This window comes from Mytilus trossulus, chromosome 14 (assembly GCF_036588685.1).
Source record: "Mytilus trossulus isolate FHL-02 chromosome 14, PNRI_Mtr1.1.1.hap1, whole genome shotgun sequence".
NCBI lineage: Eukaryota > Metazoa > Mollusca > Bivalvia > Mytilida > Mytilidae > Mytilus > Mytilus trossulus.
The window spans coordinates 27,086,100-27,103,263 of record NC_086386.1 but is presented as its reverse complement, the minus strand read 5'-3'; the positions used below and the strand labels follow the sequence as shown (position 1 = coordinate 27,103,263).

The following is a 17,164-nucleotide window of genomic DNA, read 5'->3' as shown; positions in this document are numbered from 1 at the left end:
GAAGACAACTAAACACACTTTCTTCTTAGTAAAGTATATATAATAAGCAAGTTTATAGCTTGTTGTTTATAGTTCAACAGATGTGAAATTCATCTGTTTGTATACAATGAAGGAAAACAAGAGTTTATACTGTAGTTATAAACTCATTACTGGTTGACATAATTATGTTAAAATTTTAATATCCAATGTATATTGTAAGATTCAAGTCTTGCCTGTACTGATTTGTGCCATCTACATGTACATGTTATTTGCTATGTAAACTTATAATATATTAATAAATTGCACATTGATGTACAAATGTAATATATTGGCTGTTAACTTCCTGTTCAAGTATTAAATACCATTTTATTTTTCAAGGTAATTTTTTTTCACTATATGTAATTGTGGGCTGCGGATTAACAAACTTTATGTTCATGATGTTAAGAAAGATGTGTTTTTCCTGTTTACATGGTTTAGGTCCTTCAGTTTTTTATGCTCCTAATTTTTTTGTTGTAAAAAAAAAGAAACCTTCAGAATGTTCAGTACTGGAATATTACCATTTAAAGTTCTCTAAAATGTTCAATCATTTTAATTGTACTGAGAGTCAGAAGACTTCTATAATATTCATGATAGTTCATAATAAAATTAGAGTCTTTATTAGTTTAAAGAATACAATGGAATATGTCACAATGGATTGAGAAAACATAGCTATATATAGACTTATAGATTCTGGCCGGAGAGAATTACAGCCTCACATTTTCTTCAGTAGCTGATTTTTTTTTATGAAGACTGACTTACATACAGAGTTATTTAGGGACTCACTGAAGCATGACTGAAGTGTGCCCCCTCCCCTCTTAAGCAGCCATGCCAGTGGGCCCCAACTTATGAAAATTTCTGGATCTGTCACTGATTGAATACCGTACTTTAATATGTTTAAAGGTCCATTCATATATATCAATTCCTTGTAAACTGTTTCAAAAGTCTTTATTTTTGTATTTGTATGCCTAGGCCATGAAAGCAAGATATGTTAATGTTACTCTTTCTAGAGTACATAAGACAGTAGACATGATAGAGTGCAAGTTGTGCAACCACTATCAACATGCTATTAATGTTTAACACTGTTGAAGGTACAAATGTATAATTCACATTTCTCAACGGTCCAATATTGGAAACTTCTAATATATACTTGTCTTAATCAGGCCACACTTAAAAATATTTTGGTTTGCCCAAACCCTACCCAAAGGTTGAGACAGTGGGTAGGTAGGTACATGTAGGCATTTTCTTTTTTTCTTTTCTTTCAAAAAAAGAAATTGAAGTATCAGATGTTTATTAGTCTTCATGCCTATTTGATTAAAACAAAACTTCTTCAATTCAGGACAATAAAAGAATTTGAGTAGGCAGCTTTTTTCTGGGTAGGTAGCGTTTGGGCAAACAAACCTATTATTTATTATGGCCTCATACAATCGTAACAATTGTATGTGTTAATGACATTATAAAAAGATAAGAACTGAATATGATAGAAATAGACAGAACAAGTGCATACAGCTATCTGAACAAATAAACACTCCTGACACAGACAGTTAAATCTTAAGTAAATTGAATTAAGTAAATAATAGTTTATTCTAAACTGCACATACATCTGTACAAGTCAATTACAAATGAATCCTCCTGAACAATTGCCCTGTAGAAATAATTATAGCTGACAGATATAGAAATTTGTAGGTAATTGACTTATCAACTTACCACCAGTTTAACAAATAAGTTACTCTTATGCAGCTTAATACCTGATAATGACTCTAGCTAATACATTTGTACATGTACCAAGCGGCTATTTACTTATATATATAGATATAGGAAGATGTGGTGTGAGTGCCAATGAGACAACTCTCCATCCAAATAACAAGTATCAAGTAAACCATTATACATGTAGGTTAAAGTACGGCCTTCAACACAGAGCCTTGGCTCAAACCGAATATAATATATTAACAAAACTTTGGGTACATGTATTATTGGTATGTGCTTAATAAGTTAATGTACAAGAAAGCACAATCATGTTAACAATAACATGGTTAAACTGATATTAATCAATCAATACTGACAGAAATAACATACCTTATAAAAACATGAATAATTGGTCTCATGTACATGTACGTACAATCCCAATGTTTTTGTTAAGGTGTACATTCTGAAAGCCTAGTCCTATCATCATCAAGTAACTTTTCAAAATTAAAAAGTATTCCATAATGACCTTCTTCATGTTCTTATTATTATTAAAAGAAATTGACTTTGGTTTTTATCAATTGCATGGTCAATTTCAATTTTAGACAGCTTAAGCGAAAACATATCGTTTTCTCTATCTGCCAATCTGGGCCAGCCTATTATACATGTAATACTATTTGTAACTTCACCAAATTAGACCTCATCCCTTTATCAACTACAAATATTGTTTACATTTCTTCCAATGTCTAAAAAAAAGTTATAATAATCAATTTTATAAGAAGATTTTATAAGGCCACCCGTAATTCTTAGTTTAAAGGCCCTAGGGGGAGATTTTATATATTATTCTATACTAACAACACAAGTTACAATGTACATGAACCTACATGTATTTCAAAAAAGTAAATGACATATAATATACATGTCCACAGTATATAAGAGCAGGAAATTTTAAAATAATCAAATGAAGAAAATTTGTGTCAATAAAATTTTTCAAATTAACTTGAGAATTGAAATGGGGAATTTGTCCAATTTGACAACAAACAGCCCAAAGACAAAAGTTGGTCTTCAACATAGCAAGAAAATCATGCATCCTGAGGAAGACTTATGCTGGCCCTTAAACACAAATGTGTTATAGTGAAAATGGACGTCACATGTACAGGAACCATAAATGAACTAAAATTTTACAAATCAACATACAAGACCAAGGAACTCCAGATGCTCCTGAATTGGGACAGGTTTGGCGGTGTTTATACGAAAGTTTAGAGAGATCTCACCTCTCCCCCTTCATAAACCTCTGGCAAATGTAGAATAAACAAACACACAGCTTAACATGTATAAACTGCTACAGAGTTCTTTTTCCCCTGGTGGCCCTTGAAGAAAATCTGCTGGTCCTCACTATTATGATTATTTCTATTGAAAAATACTAAAGTTGTGTCAGTCCTGTGCTTAATTTTGATGGTAAAAGTCTGAGGACAGCCACTTTTCGAGAGATCTGCTGCTTTTCATGTAGGTAGGTCATATGTAAATTACACAAACAATTACAATTTCATTTTTGGTATAATTAATTGGCTTCCTATAACATGTATAACGTTATTGCTTTATTGCCAGTAAACATATGCCTTTATCTCTGTTTATTAGCAATAAATGGAAATGGAAGTATTTTTTTTGTTATATTGAAATCAACTTGACAAGCAAGTATTTATTAACATCTGTTGATAAATCTTCATGAGTAAAGAACTCAGTTATTGTTATCATGATACACCCAGAGTTTTCCAGACAGAAAATCATTTTTCAGGGATGAGTGTACAGGCCTTTTCAAGAACCCTGTCCCCAAGTCACATGTCCAAGTCCAATATTTTCGTTTATCTGGAAAGTCTTCTTTATCTCTATATCCATGATATCAGCTTTTAAAGTCAGTACTTATGCTAAATAGGAGACCAGACATTTCTGCCACAGAGCCACATGGCCTTTTTTGTTTCATCTAAGTGCCACTTAGGCTAAAAATTAATTCAACATTAGATGAAATTTGAAGAAAACCTGATTTTAAGCAAACTTTCATATAAAGGAACCCATTTTTGATTTACAAATGGATGCAGTTCCACAAGTCCTTAATGCATGCAATATATGGTAAATCCTGGAAAAATAAACAATGCCAACACTAAAACATCTTAAACATTCAATGTTAAAGGCATTTAAGGGTTTGTGACCAAGTTTAAAAAAAATACTTTGTGGAGTTAAAAGTCTAAAAAATTCTTGTTTTGTCAAGCAAATATAACATTAAATAATAATTTGATTGGTTCATTATGAAACATACACCTTTATAAAGCTAGGAAATTATCATTTCTGTTTAAACAAAAATTGGAAAAATTAAAATGATTCATCTTAATAACTTAAAATGTCTATTTTTCAATCTTCAAGAAGGTGTATGTTTTTTTGGCATGCACTAAAAAATTTACTGTTAATGCCATTTGGCAGGAATAATTACATTATTAGTCATGAAGGTACCCCCCCCCCCCACACACACACACAATTTCATCACTAAGTTGAATGAATGAATACTTTATTTGCAAGAAGCATATACATGTACATGCTATGGCAAACGAAAATATATACAATATATGACAAACAAAAGACAGCAGAGAACAGTAGTTAACAAAGTGTATAGTTGAATCGACTTATGGCCAAACAAGTTTCTGTCCAGATGTCTCGAAAGCTATAAAGTTATTTCTGATAGAAGATGTTTGCTTACCAAGACTCTAACCCCATGTTGAAGGGCTACAAATATACTTATACTGAGTTATAGACATTGTGAATATAGAGAAACTATGTAATTTCGTTAAATTTATTTCATACAACAGAGACACTTCTCTCTTTTGAACCCTAATTTAGACATAATACATACTTTTTGATGCTGCTAAGACTTCTTTACCATCACCAATCAAGGCTTTGATAGCTTTGCTGGTTCTCTCAAGTTCTTTCTCGTGATCGTGGAGTTTTTCACGAAAACCAGGACTGTCAGTTAAACACTCCGCAAATTCAAGGGGTTCAAGACCCATTTTCAGATTTGTGTATCACCTTGAAACAAAATGTTTAGCTTTTTAGGGGGCCGAGTGATTTTTGACAGCTACATTATAGCTACTTCCTGTTTTAAAACGCATGCGTACAATTCATTCAGAAATTATTTTTTTATTTCCGGTATACACATGTGTCAAAGACAAAATGCCAAAGAAAAAAACTGGTCAAAGAAAAAAAGCGGAAAAGCAGAGAGAAAGACAGAGGGAAATAAGAACACAAGAGAAATCACTTGTGGAAAGGCCATGCAACTACATTATGGTACAAAGTCTTCAGATCAATATATTAATAAAACAAGATTCATAAACTAAGGAAAGGGGGAGGGGGTTATTTTCTGATCTTGCTTATCTTATATTTTGTTGAATAATCATATTTTCATATGGAGTACAGTTGTTTCTTGATATACAGGGTTTTACTCTCTTGAGTATTCAACATATTTAGCGTGTTCAGTGATGAGGAAGGTCCAGCGCCATGCCACATGCCCTGTGCAGTATACATGTACGCTTGTTCCGTCCCAAAACTGATCTGACCCCAAGTCAATCCTGCCCAAAGCCTATCCGCCCCAAGTCAATCGGGACCAGGTTTTATATTGGACTTTTGAATTGAGTAAAAGATGGTTCAGTTCTAAAATGATTTGGTAACTCATTTTATAGTTTGACTGCAGAATTTTACAGGTACAGTACAGGTAGAGACTTATTGTTATGTATGTCTTAATCTGTCTAGATATCAGACTGGTCAGACAGTTGTACCATTGTAGTAAACATAAATGTGCTGATAGTGATTATAAGTATCTAAAAGAAGGTGTGGTATGATTGTCAATGAGACAACTGTCCACAGGAGACCAAAATGATACAGACATTAACAACTATAGGTCACCGCACAGCCTTCAACAATGAGCAAAGCCCATATCGCATAGTCAGGTATAAAAGGCCCAGATATGATAATGTAAAACAATTCAAACCGGGAAACTAACGGTTTTATCTATATAAAAGAATGATCACAAAACAAATATGTCACTCATAAACATACAACAACCACTGAGTTACAGGCTCCTGGCTTGGGACAGGCACATACATAAATAATGTGGTGGGGTTAAACATGTTAGCAGGATCCCAACTATCCCCTACCCTGGGACAGTGCTATAACAGTACAACATAAGAACAAACTATAAAAATCAGTTGAGATAGGCTTAACTCATCAGATGGACAAAAATACAAGTAGACTTGGTCTGCAATAAAAAAAAATCTGTTTATACATTTGTAAATTAGTTCATGTAGTTACTGAAAAGCTCTTGCCAAGACAAGTACAGTATTAACAATCATGTTCTTTTGTTTCAGGAATGTGATTCGTGTAAGAAGTGAGTATACATGTACTTATTAAACATGAAAAGAAAGGAAAAGTTGATACATGTACCTGATAAAATTGATCCAATTAGCTGTTTTCTTCAATAATATCATATGCATGTAATAAATGAGCAATTATTGTAACTGATAAAAATGGGAAATGTGTCTTAAGAGACAACAACCGGACCAACTAGCAGACAATAGCCTAAGGCCACCTATATATGGGTCTTCAATACAGCAAGAAACTCCAGCACCCAGAGGGGAAACAAAAATGTATACCAGTTCAGTAATATTGAATGTCATACTTAACTAGGAATATACACACTAGAATTAAAAATCTTACAGGACTAACAAAGACCAGATGCTCCTGACTTTGGACAGGTAAAAATGAGGCGGGGTAAAACAAAATGTTTTTTGAGATCTCAACCCTCCCCCTATACCTCTAGCTAAAGTAGAAAAAACAAACACACAACAATATGCACAGTAAAAGTCAGTTTAAAAGAAGTCTGATTCTGATGTCAGAATAGGTAACAATGCAAAAGAAAATAACAAAATTACAATGATGTATAAATTAACAAAGGACTACTAGCAGTTACTGACGTGTCAGCTCCAGATCTCAAATTTTAGTGATTGAAGTAAGTTTTCAATTTATTAAATCTCAATAAGCTTAGTAAATCAACATGATGTGATATAGTTGCTAAGTCTAAAATCAAACTGGTTGTTATGTTGTATATAAATGAGAAACTTTGATTGGCAAAAAAAAAAACTGATCAGTAAGTAACAGGCTTGCAAATAAAGTAACTAGTGTTTTGTAGGAAACAGAAGTCAATACCAAAGAAAAAAAATAACTTTTACAATATTCATTTGTAATGCATAAGTTTTTTTGTTTAATTTTTATTTTCCTTCCTCACAGACAACAGAAGAATCGAGCATTTTGTTATTTTTGTAACACCCTACAGAGACTTCCTGTTTGTGGACAGTGTGGTATGTTGATTTGTTGACAGATAAGTGTTTTGATATGTGTATTTTTTGTTATATGCTCATCAGCTGGCTCTACATAACATTTATTTTAGTTCATTTTCCCATTGAGGTTGAAAGCATACTTTAATACAGGGAAATGAAAAATGCAACACATTTTTTATTGACTATATAAAGCTTCCTTTAAATCTATTCCTTGTTTATGTTTTACTCCCACAGGTCTTTCATATCTTAATTGGTTTTACATGTTTAATTGATATATACATACATGTAGTTTAAAGTCATATGAAATTTCAAGTTAAAAAAAATTATCCATATATGTTTTTTTTTACAACTAAATGGCTATTTTTTTTTGGATAAAACTAATGTACATTTACTTTTTCTGAAGAAAATTCCTTAATTTGCCCAAATTTGCAATAAAGTGACTTTTTAATTGCTTACTTCCAGCAAACAATTCACAGACATGTTTTCTATATGAAGTTGCCTTAGTGTTACCTTTCTCGTTAAAATTCAGGAATCGCGATACGCAATTGCAAAGGAGAAAACCAAATATAAACATTTTTCTGTCATTAAAACAAACTGTATTTTATTGTAAATGTTATTAACTTGCTTACCTGAATATCCATGCTTCTTTGTTGATTGTTTACAAAGGTGACAATCGGTTTATCTCTGCTTCAAAACACAACCATTAATTAGCTGCCATATTTCCACAAAAACACTTGACAGATTAAAATATTATTTTGATGATTATACAAAATGGATGCATATAAAATGTTAATTGGTGCACAGTTAAGACTAATTCTATTGTTTATGTATGCATTCAAAGGTTCAAGAATTAGATTAACATTATTTTCACCTGTCACTCATTTCATATGACCTAATGTTTCTTTTGTTTGTTATTGTGACAACACAGAAAATGATAAACTAATATTGATGATGTATTAGAAAAAGACCAATTTGTTTCTTTTTAATTTTTTTATACACTTTCAAAATATTTTTTCAGGTAAACAGAAATGTTTAGCTAAGATGGGTGACTGTGTTATCAAGCATCCAAATCAACATACAGTAGGACTGAACATGGTGGTATGTATACAAAGGAACAGATTGTATATCTCACAAATCTCATCTTTTACTGTAAAAGAGGAACAAAAAATACCAGAGGGACAGTCAAACTCATAAATCGAAAATAAACTGACAACGACTGGCTAAAAATGAAACAGACAAACAGACAAACAAAAGAACACATGACACAACATAAAAAACTAAAGAATAAGCAACACAAACCCCACCTAAAACTAGGGGTAATCTCAGGTGTTCCTGAAGGGTAAGCAGATTCTGCTCCACATGTGGCACCCGTCCTGTTGCTTATATTATAACAAATCAGGTAATGTAATTTATATACAAATGCATATGCAAAGTTGAGTACATCTTTCATTGTTCTTGTTTATAGATGACATATCAATTATATATATATTGATAAAGGACTCTCTGCTTTGAATTTTCCTCTGACATGTCTCAGTTTGGTATTTTTATTTTTTTACTCTTTATTCCTATGTATATTAATGATATCTTGATGAGACAAGCGAATGATATTTTATATGCAACCGTATTTATCATCTTTAATTTCTGAATTTTAAGTGTATATGATTTTTATTTATTATGTATGTGAAGCTTGTTCATTCTATGACATTAAATCTGGGGGTATTAAGCAGTCTGAATTCTCTGAGACCTTGTTTTCCCATGACACTACGTTTTATTTACATTTCAGGGAGCTGTATGTGATTTCTGTGAAGCATGGGTTTGCCATGGTAGTAAATGTTTGACTACACATGCCTGCACATGTCCGCTCAGAGATGCTGAATGTGCTGAATGTAAAAGATGTGTATGGGACTTTGGTATGTAATGGAAAGACAAGGGTAACAACTCTATTACAAAAAAAAAAATCAATGTCAAAATTTCATAGTTCAAGGTCATCATAACTTCAACAGGAGAAAGCCCTTTGTACTATAAATATCCATGTATAAATTCAAATGTAGATATATATAACAGATCACGATAAAACTTTCTCTGAAATACAAATTAAAAAAAAAAAGTTTTATATCTATTGCTGCTGGGAAGTAAAGATATCTGCTCTTGCATAAATTTATAGGCTTTTCAAAAAGAATCAATTGCAATTTCGATACTGTGGATTCATTATTATTCGTTGAATACCAATTTTCAAGGATTTCAAGGGCACAGTTAAACCACGAAATTAAATGTTCAACGAATGATAAATTTTCAACAGGTTTGTATGCATACTTCATTTTGTACTTCAGAAAAACCATGAAATTAAATATTATCCATGAATATGCAAGTTTTCTTTATTCCACGAAAATTGGTACCCACGAAAATAAATGAATCCACAGTATACATTCTGTACATATTTGATAGTGTTGTAACACTTTACAGTTCAATCATATTTATATATTATATTACTAATTAGCTACTAGCATGACTAGATCATATAGATATTTCTACGATTTTCGTTTTGAAATACAAAGTCATTATTAGATGTTTATATGAAAAATTCAATTAAATACTGGTAAATATCAATGAACATGATATATCAAAAGAAAAAAGTTAATGAAGCAACAATCAATCAATCATTGCTAGAAATTCATTAAAAAAAGAAGCTATAACCCATCCACACTCATATCATACACAAGATCGAGACCACAACATGTGTGTGATATGAACTGAAACCTTTAATTTACAGAAGACAGTAAAAAAAAAACAGAATCATTACACAATCATTAAGTAAATAAGAATTTTTATTATCATCAAAACAAACACAAGATAACATCAAAATACCATCAGAAATGCATCAAATAGAACCAGGTAGATAACACATAGCCATAAAATGCATACACAATTCTTTGATATCAATATTATATGAAGATATGGTAGTGTATAAACTTATGTCTAAAGGAAATCTTTATTTCAGGTGGTAGAGTGTTTAACTGTTCATACTGTAATAATTTTCTATGTGAAGATGATCAATTTGAACATCAGGCTAGCTGTCAACAGTTAGATGCTGAAAGTTTCAAATGTGAGTACCTTAATAGATGCAGATCATCATTCTAGTTCATCACATTTTTGCTCTGTAACAGAGTTACCAGTTTGAATATGAAGGATAAGGCATATATTTTTTTGTATTTTATGTAGTTCCTATGAGTGTTTTGAACATCAGCAATGCAAAATTCTTAAATGAGCACAATATTGTGAGGAACAGGATATGATACCCCAACTTAGAATTTTAAACAATTCTTGTTTGTTCAGACAAGCTCTTTTCTGTGAAACTTTTTACAACAACAGCTATTGACGTATAAGCATTACTATGTTCAGGATAAGATGTCAATTTAAAATTTTTCCAGATTTATTTCCTTTTTATACGACCCCAAAAAAAATTTGGGATCTTATAATGGTATGATGTCGTCATCTGTGTTGTCGTCCAAAGACACATTGGTTTCCGGATAATAACTTTAGTTTTAGTGAATAGATCTTCATGAATTTTTTTTTGGAAGGTTCAATATTACAAAAGGAAGGTTGGGATTGATTTTGGGGATGATGGTCCCAACCGATTAGGAATAAGGGGGCCCAAAATAAGCATTTTTCTAGTTTCAGGATAATAACTTGTGTAGAAGTATTTCAATTGCTCTGAAATCATACCGCAATGTTTAAAACCACAAGTAGAAGGTTTGGATTCATTTTAGGGGTTATGGGGCCAAAGTTTAGGAATTAAGGGCCAAAAAGGGGTCAAAACAAGCATTTTTCTAGTTTCAAAACAATAACTTAATATGTTTAATTGTATGAAATTGTTTCACAATGTACCATATGGGACAACATCCCTAATGCGCCTTGAAATGAGGAACTCAAAAGTCACGTGTAAAGAAAAAATCTCTGTGTAGTGATATTGGACATGTTTCTATTTTTAACAAATGACTGAACTTAATTATTTGTGGTGATTAGGAAAGTAGAGGAACATAGAATAAATGTGTAAAAACTATGGAGCTATTGAATGTGTTCAAAGTATTAAATTTTCAAAGAACTTATTGTGTTAAAAAGGGGATATTTTACCACAAGGAGCCACATCACAAACGGATGTTCGGGGTTTGCTAATTTACGGAAAAAGTAATCTCACTTCGTACCCCGAAAATTTAACCACATATGTGAAAATGTCACAGCTTCGAAACGAGCTATCATACATATCCAAGTTTACGATATGGACTGAGCTACAGGAAAAAACGTTACCATTATCGCCTATGGAAAAACAATTAAAGATATTGAGCCATATAACAAAAGGGGGGCTTGGATTAAGTTTTGGGTTAATTGCCCAAAATATGTAGGAATTAGGGGCCAAAAAAAGGGCCAAAAAGAAGCATGTTTCTATTTTCCAAACAATCATGACAATAACTTGTGTTTAAGTGTATGGATCTCTCTGAAATTGTACTTCAAGGTTCAATACTGCAATGGAAAGCATGGGATTGAGTTTAAGGGTTATTGCTCCAAGGGGGTTTCAAAAAGTTGGGAGGGGGGATTTTTTGTTTACCATTTTTTGAAGGGCATCCTTTTTTTCAAATTTCGAATTTTGAAAAGTTTCAAGAAGAAATCTTCAATTGCACAGTATTGTGCAATAGATTTGTTAGATCTTTGACCACATCAATTTTGTGACAAAAACAAACCTATATTATGTCAAAAATTTGGTCACAATCCAAATTCAGACAGAATCAAGCTTGAATATTGTGACCAAATTTGCCCCAACTGTTCATGGTTCAACCACTGGGGTCGTATAAAGCTGCGCCCTGCGGAGCACCTGGTTAAACATTAACATTGTCAAGTATAGGTCATTGTAGACTTCTTGTTGTATATGTTATGTAGAAGACCGCTTAAAAGATTTTTTTTTAAATTTTATTCTGTATACTTGATCCTCTTTATCTGTTCCAGGTGTATCCTGTAATAAACTAGGTCAGGTGTCATGTCTAAGGTGTAAGGTAAGTTTAATATGACATGTATTTTGATTTCCTGGCTGAAAGGGTATAAAGCTATATTTTACAATTGGAAGTACTTTTATAAACTATATTTAGTTTGAAGTGGTTGCAAGGTGTACATGTCCATTTGAAAGAGCCACATGACCTTGACCTTTATCTTTATAATAGTTTATTAATAAATGTTTTATTGCTTTATACAGATTTAATATTCATGCTTAGATCAGTTTTCGAGGTGCAACACGGAAAAGTGTCGATTTGATGTAGGTTAATAACTTTGACTTCATTTCATGGTTCTAAGAGAAAATATGAATATAGAATATAAAGATGTGGTATGACTATCAAACAGAGTCCAAATGACTAGGATATGAATTTCACCAATCGTCACTGTATGACATTTAATAATGAGAAAATACCATATCCTAAAGTACAGTATAAAACCATGAAAAGACTGAGACATGACAAAAATATGGAACAAAAGTCTTGATTTATGACAAAATCATAACAAAATAAACCCATTCAACTTAAGATAAAGACACAAAACAGTAATCTAAGAGTACTCACAGTTGAGAAACCTAGTCTTAATAAAAATGTAATAATAAATCATGTTCACCTGGATAAAGTTAGATCATATTTATTTTTGTTGGTTCATCATTTTGGTAACTGTTTGAAGGTGACTTCAAGGTCAATGTACTTGTGTATGACCTCCACATGATGAATTTTCTGTTACAGATTTGTTACTGTGATGACCATGTGAGAAGAAAAGGTTTCAAGTATCCTAAAGGTCAACCTATTCCATGTCCCAAATGTGGCTTCAACACGCAAGAAACAAAGGAAATGAGTATAAATAGTAAGTCTACATCACCCTAATATATATAATCAACCATTTAGAAGAGTATTAAGTTTCACATGATAGTTGTCATTGTTGATCCTGCAATATTTTGTTGCAGAACAGAGACATAGATATCCTAAATTTTGTGGTCACCACCATCGTGCAATTTAAGGAAATTTGACAGATCCTTGTTTAAATAAATAATCAGTAACCAGTTCAAATTTTTTAAAAAGATTTTTTTTTACTGAAAAATGTAATTAACAATCAGTAACAGTATGAGGTCAAAGTTTCAAAACATCAATAAATTTCATCAACTGTTTTATTATATCATGAAAGTTTAATTTAATTATTAAGACATTGTAAGAGGTAGCGTCTGAAAAAAACAAAATAGTTTTGGACACAACATTCAAATTATGGATTTCTTAAAAAATTATCAATAAAATATTTACTCAGATATTCAAGTTACAAAATAATATATATGTTTATAACCGTACTATAGAAAATTTCATGACTTGTGCAAAAGGTATCTGTTTTAATGTAATATTAATAACTGGAGTTATCTTCCTTTGCATATTATGTAGTAATAATAACTACAATTATACCCCCAATCAAAGTTTGTCTTCAAATGCTAAATACAATGCAATGTTTGGATCTTAATTTCCACTACAAAATAAATGCATTCATTACCATTCATTGGTCACAAGCATTTTGAATTTTTCAGGATATTTGTATTTTAGAAGCAATAACTTTAATTTGTCAAACTCATCTAGAATTAGGGTTTAGATTTTGTCCAGACACTTTATCTGCAAGGAAAGTAAAATTTAGTACTCTGCATTTAAATTTGAATAGCCTCAAAAACACTATTGAGAAAATAAATTATCTCTTCCCTTTAAGCTGATTTTACAGCTTTGTGGTATTCTGGTATTTTATCAAGAGCAACCAAGAGGAGAAGAGTCAATCTTACAATAGGTGCTTTTTCTCCAAAATTGCACTGCTTGTAAATTTAATTTTACTTTCTTATAGTTGCTCTTACCTAACTGAGTACCAGATTGTCCTAAGGAGTAGGTTAACATTCCAATAATGTACTGGTTCTCCCAAGTCCCTAGTTGGGAACATCAAAATTGTTTATTAACCTGATATTATTTGACCATTCCAATATTCCTAACTTTAACAATATTTTACAGCTAGGAAGTATGACTATGGTAGACAGAGGAATGATGACCAGGACGGGTATGGCTATACGTATGATGATTATGCTGGGTATCAAGACCATGACTTTGGAGGTGCTAGTGGGTTCTCCTTTGGTGGAGTAAAGTATGAGGAAGAGGATGATGAAGATGATGACGATGATGATGAAGATGATGAGGATGATGAAGATGGTAAAGATAATAATGTTTTTTTTTATTTTAATAGTTAATACTGGGCATTGATTTAAACGTTCATTTCCTTTAGAACAGATTTGAAACCTAACTAGATATGTAAACTCATTGCTTTCTTACATAAACTTTTCAAAAATGTAAGCTCTCACTAAATGTCCATCATTGGAAACTTTTATTATGACTGTAAGTGTTTCTTCCTATTGCAGTTCATTAGAAATTTTACCTAGTCAAAGTATAGTCACCAGTGTTTGTAGAGCACTCTGATTCCTTAAAAAAAATTGTACAACCATAGAACTTTTGAATTGAAAATTAAAATACATCACAGTAAATTCAGAAATTATTGGTTTTTATAAATGCTAATAATGTGACTTTCATTCTAATATATGATGCATACTCGTGTATATGTATGCAGATTTTTATGAAATTGCAATAATAAATCTTGCACTAGTGTCCAATTCAAGAAAATCATAATAATTAATCTCGCACTAGTGTCCAATTCAAGAAAATCATAATAATAAATCTTGCACTAGTGTCCAATTCAAGAAAATCTAATTCAAGAAAATCATAATAATAAATCTTGCACTAGTGTCCAATTCAAGAAAATCATAATAATTAATCTTGCACTAGTGTCCAATTCAAGAAAATCTAATTCAAGAAAATCATAATAATAAATCTTGCACTAGTGTCCAATTCAAGAAAATCTAATTCAAGAAAATCATAATAATAAATCTTGCACTAGTGTCCAATTCAAGAAAATCTGATTCAAGAAAAACATAATAATAAATCTTGCACTAGTGTCCAATTCAAGAAAATCTAATTCAAGAAAATCATAATAATAAATCTTGCACTAGTGTCCAATTCAAGAAAATCATAATAATTAATCTTGCACTAGTGTCCAATTCAAGAAAATTTAATTCAAGAAAATCATAATAATAAATCTTGCACTAGTGTCCAATTCAAGAAAATCTAATTCAAGAAAAACATAATAATAAATCTTGCACTAGTGTCCAATTCAAGAAAATCATAATAATAAATCTTGCACTAGTGTCCAATTCAAGAAAAGCATAATAATAAATCTTGCACTAGTGTCCAATTCAAGAAAAGCATAATAATAAATCTTGCACTAGTGTCCAATTCAAGAAAATCATAATAATAAATCTTGCACTAGTGTCCAATTCAAGAAAATCATAATAATAAATCTTGCACTAGTGTCCAATTCAAGAAAATCATAATTATAAATAATGCACTAGACCAATCAAAGAAAATCACAATTATAAATCTAGCTCTAGTAGTGTCCATTCATCTAAAATCGATATAATAAAAGCACTCAATAATTTCTGAATTTACAGTACTTGATTGTTAAATTTGTTATTTATGTTTCTTAACTTTAGCACAACTCTTTTGCAGATGATGAGGAAGAAGAGGAGGAGGAGGAGGAAAAAGAAGATTTAAAAGATGAGCTTGAGAAATTGAAAGTGGATGCTGCCAAAGATGTAAAAACAGTTTAAAGTCTGTGATCCAGTTTTAAAATAATGTATTTATCTATATACATGTACCGAAGTGCTACAAAATATTTATATCAGAAACAAAGATTATTTATATATTAAATTATCCTTGTTAATTCTTCTAAGCTTTTTATGCCAAAACTCACATATGTAGTGAGACATATGCTTTCTGGTCCAGTGCTCTCAATGGGTCTTTAAGTACCATGGTATCCTAGTGATGATTTTTTTACCATCATTCTCATTTTCCAAAATTTATTTAAGGAATGATTGTAATATTTTTTCTTTCTATGAAGAAATAACATAAAAAATACGATGCACACTGAACGCGTGTAGCGGGTTGGTTATTTAACAGTGTGCACCACAAGTCATCTGACTTTAACCTCATTTTCATGGTTCAGTGGTTAAAGTTCAGTTATTGTGTTTGGTTTGTTTTCCTAATCAAATATCAAAATCAAAAGCTCAAACCCACCAAATGTATGGACAACAATTGCCATATTCTTGACTTGTTACAGACATCTTCTTATGGAGAAAATGTTGGATTAAAACCTGGTTTTATAGCTAGCTGAACCTTTCATCTGTATGACAGTTGCATAAAATTCCATGTATGAACAAGACAAACAGAGAGAATAGATAAAAGTATCAAAAATAGTCAAAAGTCAACAATTATCTTAATTACTATAAAAATCAACAAATATAGAAACAAACATTTACTATATGCATATGCACATGAGATCATATATCAGAAAGAAACACAAAAAGGCATAGACACAGCATGGAATAAGTTTTGTCTTGCCTGTTACCTAAGTTGCAGTATGTGAGACAGTTATAACAATCCAGTGGTAGTGGTGTAGGAGACATTGAATATTTGTTAAAAGCTTTATATTTCAGAAGGCGGAAGACCTGGATGCTTCATCATATCTTGTATGCAGATACCTCATGTAAAGAAATTTCTGTCTGTTTTATGTTCAATGTCCTTGCCCTCATTTTTATGGTTCATCAAATTTGATTTTTTTTCATGCGAATGAGCAATATGATAACCATATTTGGTATATGGGTTCCTTCTAAGGTCTACATACCTTCAAGACAGGATTCACCTTGACATTGACCTCATTCAATGGATAAATAAGTGATCAAGGTTATAGTTACACAAGTCTGTTTAGTAAATACTATAAGCAGGTCAACTATATGTGGGGTATGAAATGACTAGAGGTTACATGTCAGTCTGGAAGGTTTCATCTGACAATGGCCTTATTTTCATACTTGACTTACTCCTCTTTGCTCCTTGTGGAACATAGGGCTGCTACAGTCGCTTTCCATCTTACTCTATTTTGGG

At 31.5% G+C, this 17,164-nt stretch overlaps 2 protein-coding genes across 6 annotated transcripts in view; one reads left to right on the top strand and one right to left on the bottom strand.

Moving 5' to 3' along the window:
- Positions 1–4,835, bottom strand: part of LOC134696846 (rho GTPase-activating protein 26-like) — a 51,720-nt gene extending 46,885 nt beyond the window's left edge. For all 5 annotated transcript variants that reach the window (XM_063558797.1, XM_063558799.1, XM_063558800.1 and 2 more), the window contains exon 1: positions 4,601–4,835. In XM_063558797.1, coding sequence (XP_063414867.1) covers positions 4,601–4,754 — 154 coding nt within the window. In that variant the 5' untranslated portion in view covers positions 4,755–4,835. The remainder of the gene's footprint in view (positions 1–4,600) is intronic.
- The window catches only part of LOC134696162 (zinc finger protein 330 homolog), a 310,551-nt gene extending 294,606 nt beyond the window's left edge, over positions 1–15,945 (top strand). Inside the window, exons 2-11 of the mRNA XM_063557813.1 lie at positions 4,904–5,031; positions 6,108–6,127; positions 7,027–7,097; positions 8,095–8,174; positions 8,860–8,986; positions 10,075–10,179; positions 12,075–12,121; positions 12,848–12,965; positions 14,132–14,326; positions 15,734–15,945. Coding sequence (XP_063413883.1) covers positions 4,918–5,031; positions 6,108–6,127; positions 7,027–7,097; positions 8,095–8,174; positions 8,860–8,986; positions 10,075–10,179; positions 12,075–12,121; positions 12,848–12,965; positions 14,132–14,326; positions 15,734–15,834 — 978 coding nt within the window. The 5' untranslated portion in view covers positions 4,904–4,917 and the 3' untranslated portion in view covers positions 15,835–15,945. The remainder of the gene's footprint in view (positions 1–4,903; positions 5,032–6,107; positions 6,128–7,026; positions 7,098–8,094; positions 8,175–8,859; positions 8,987–10,074; positions 10,180–12,074; positions 12,122–12,847; positions 12,966–14,131; positions 14,327–15,733) is intronic.
- The last annotated feature ends 1,219 nt before the right edge of the window (positions 15,946–17,164 follow it).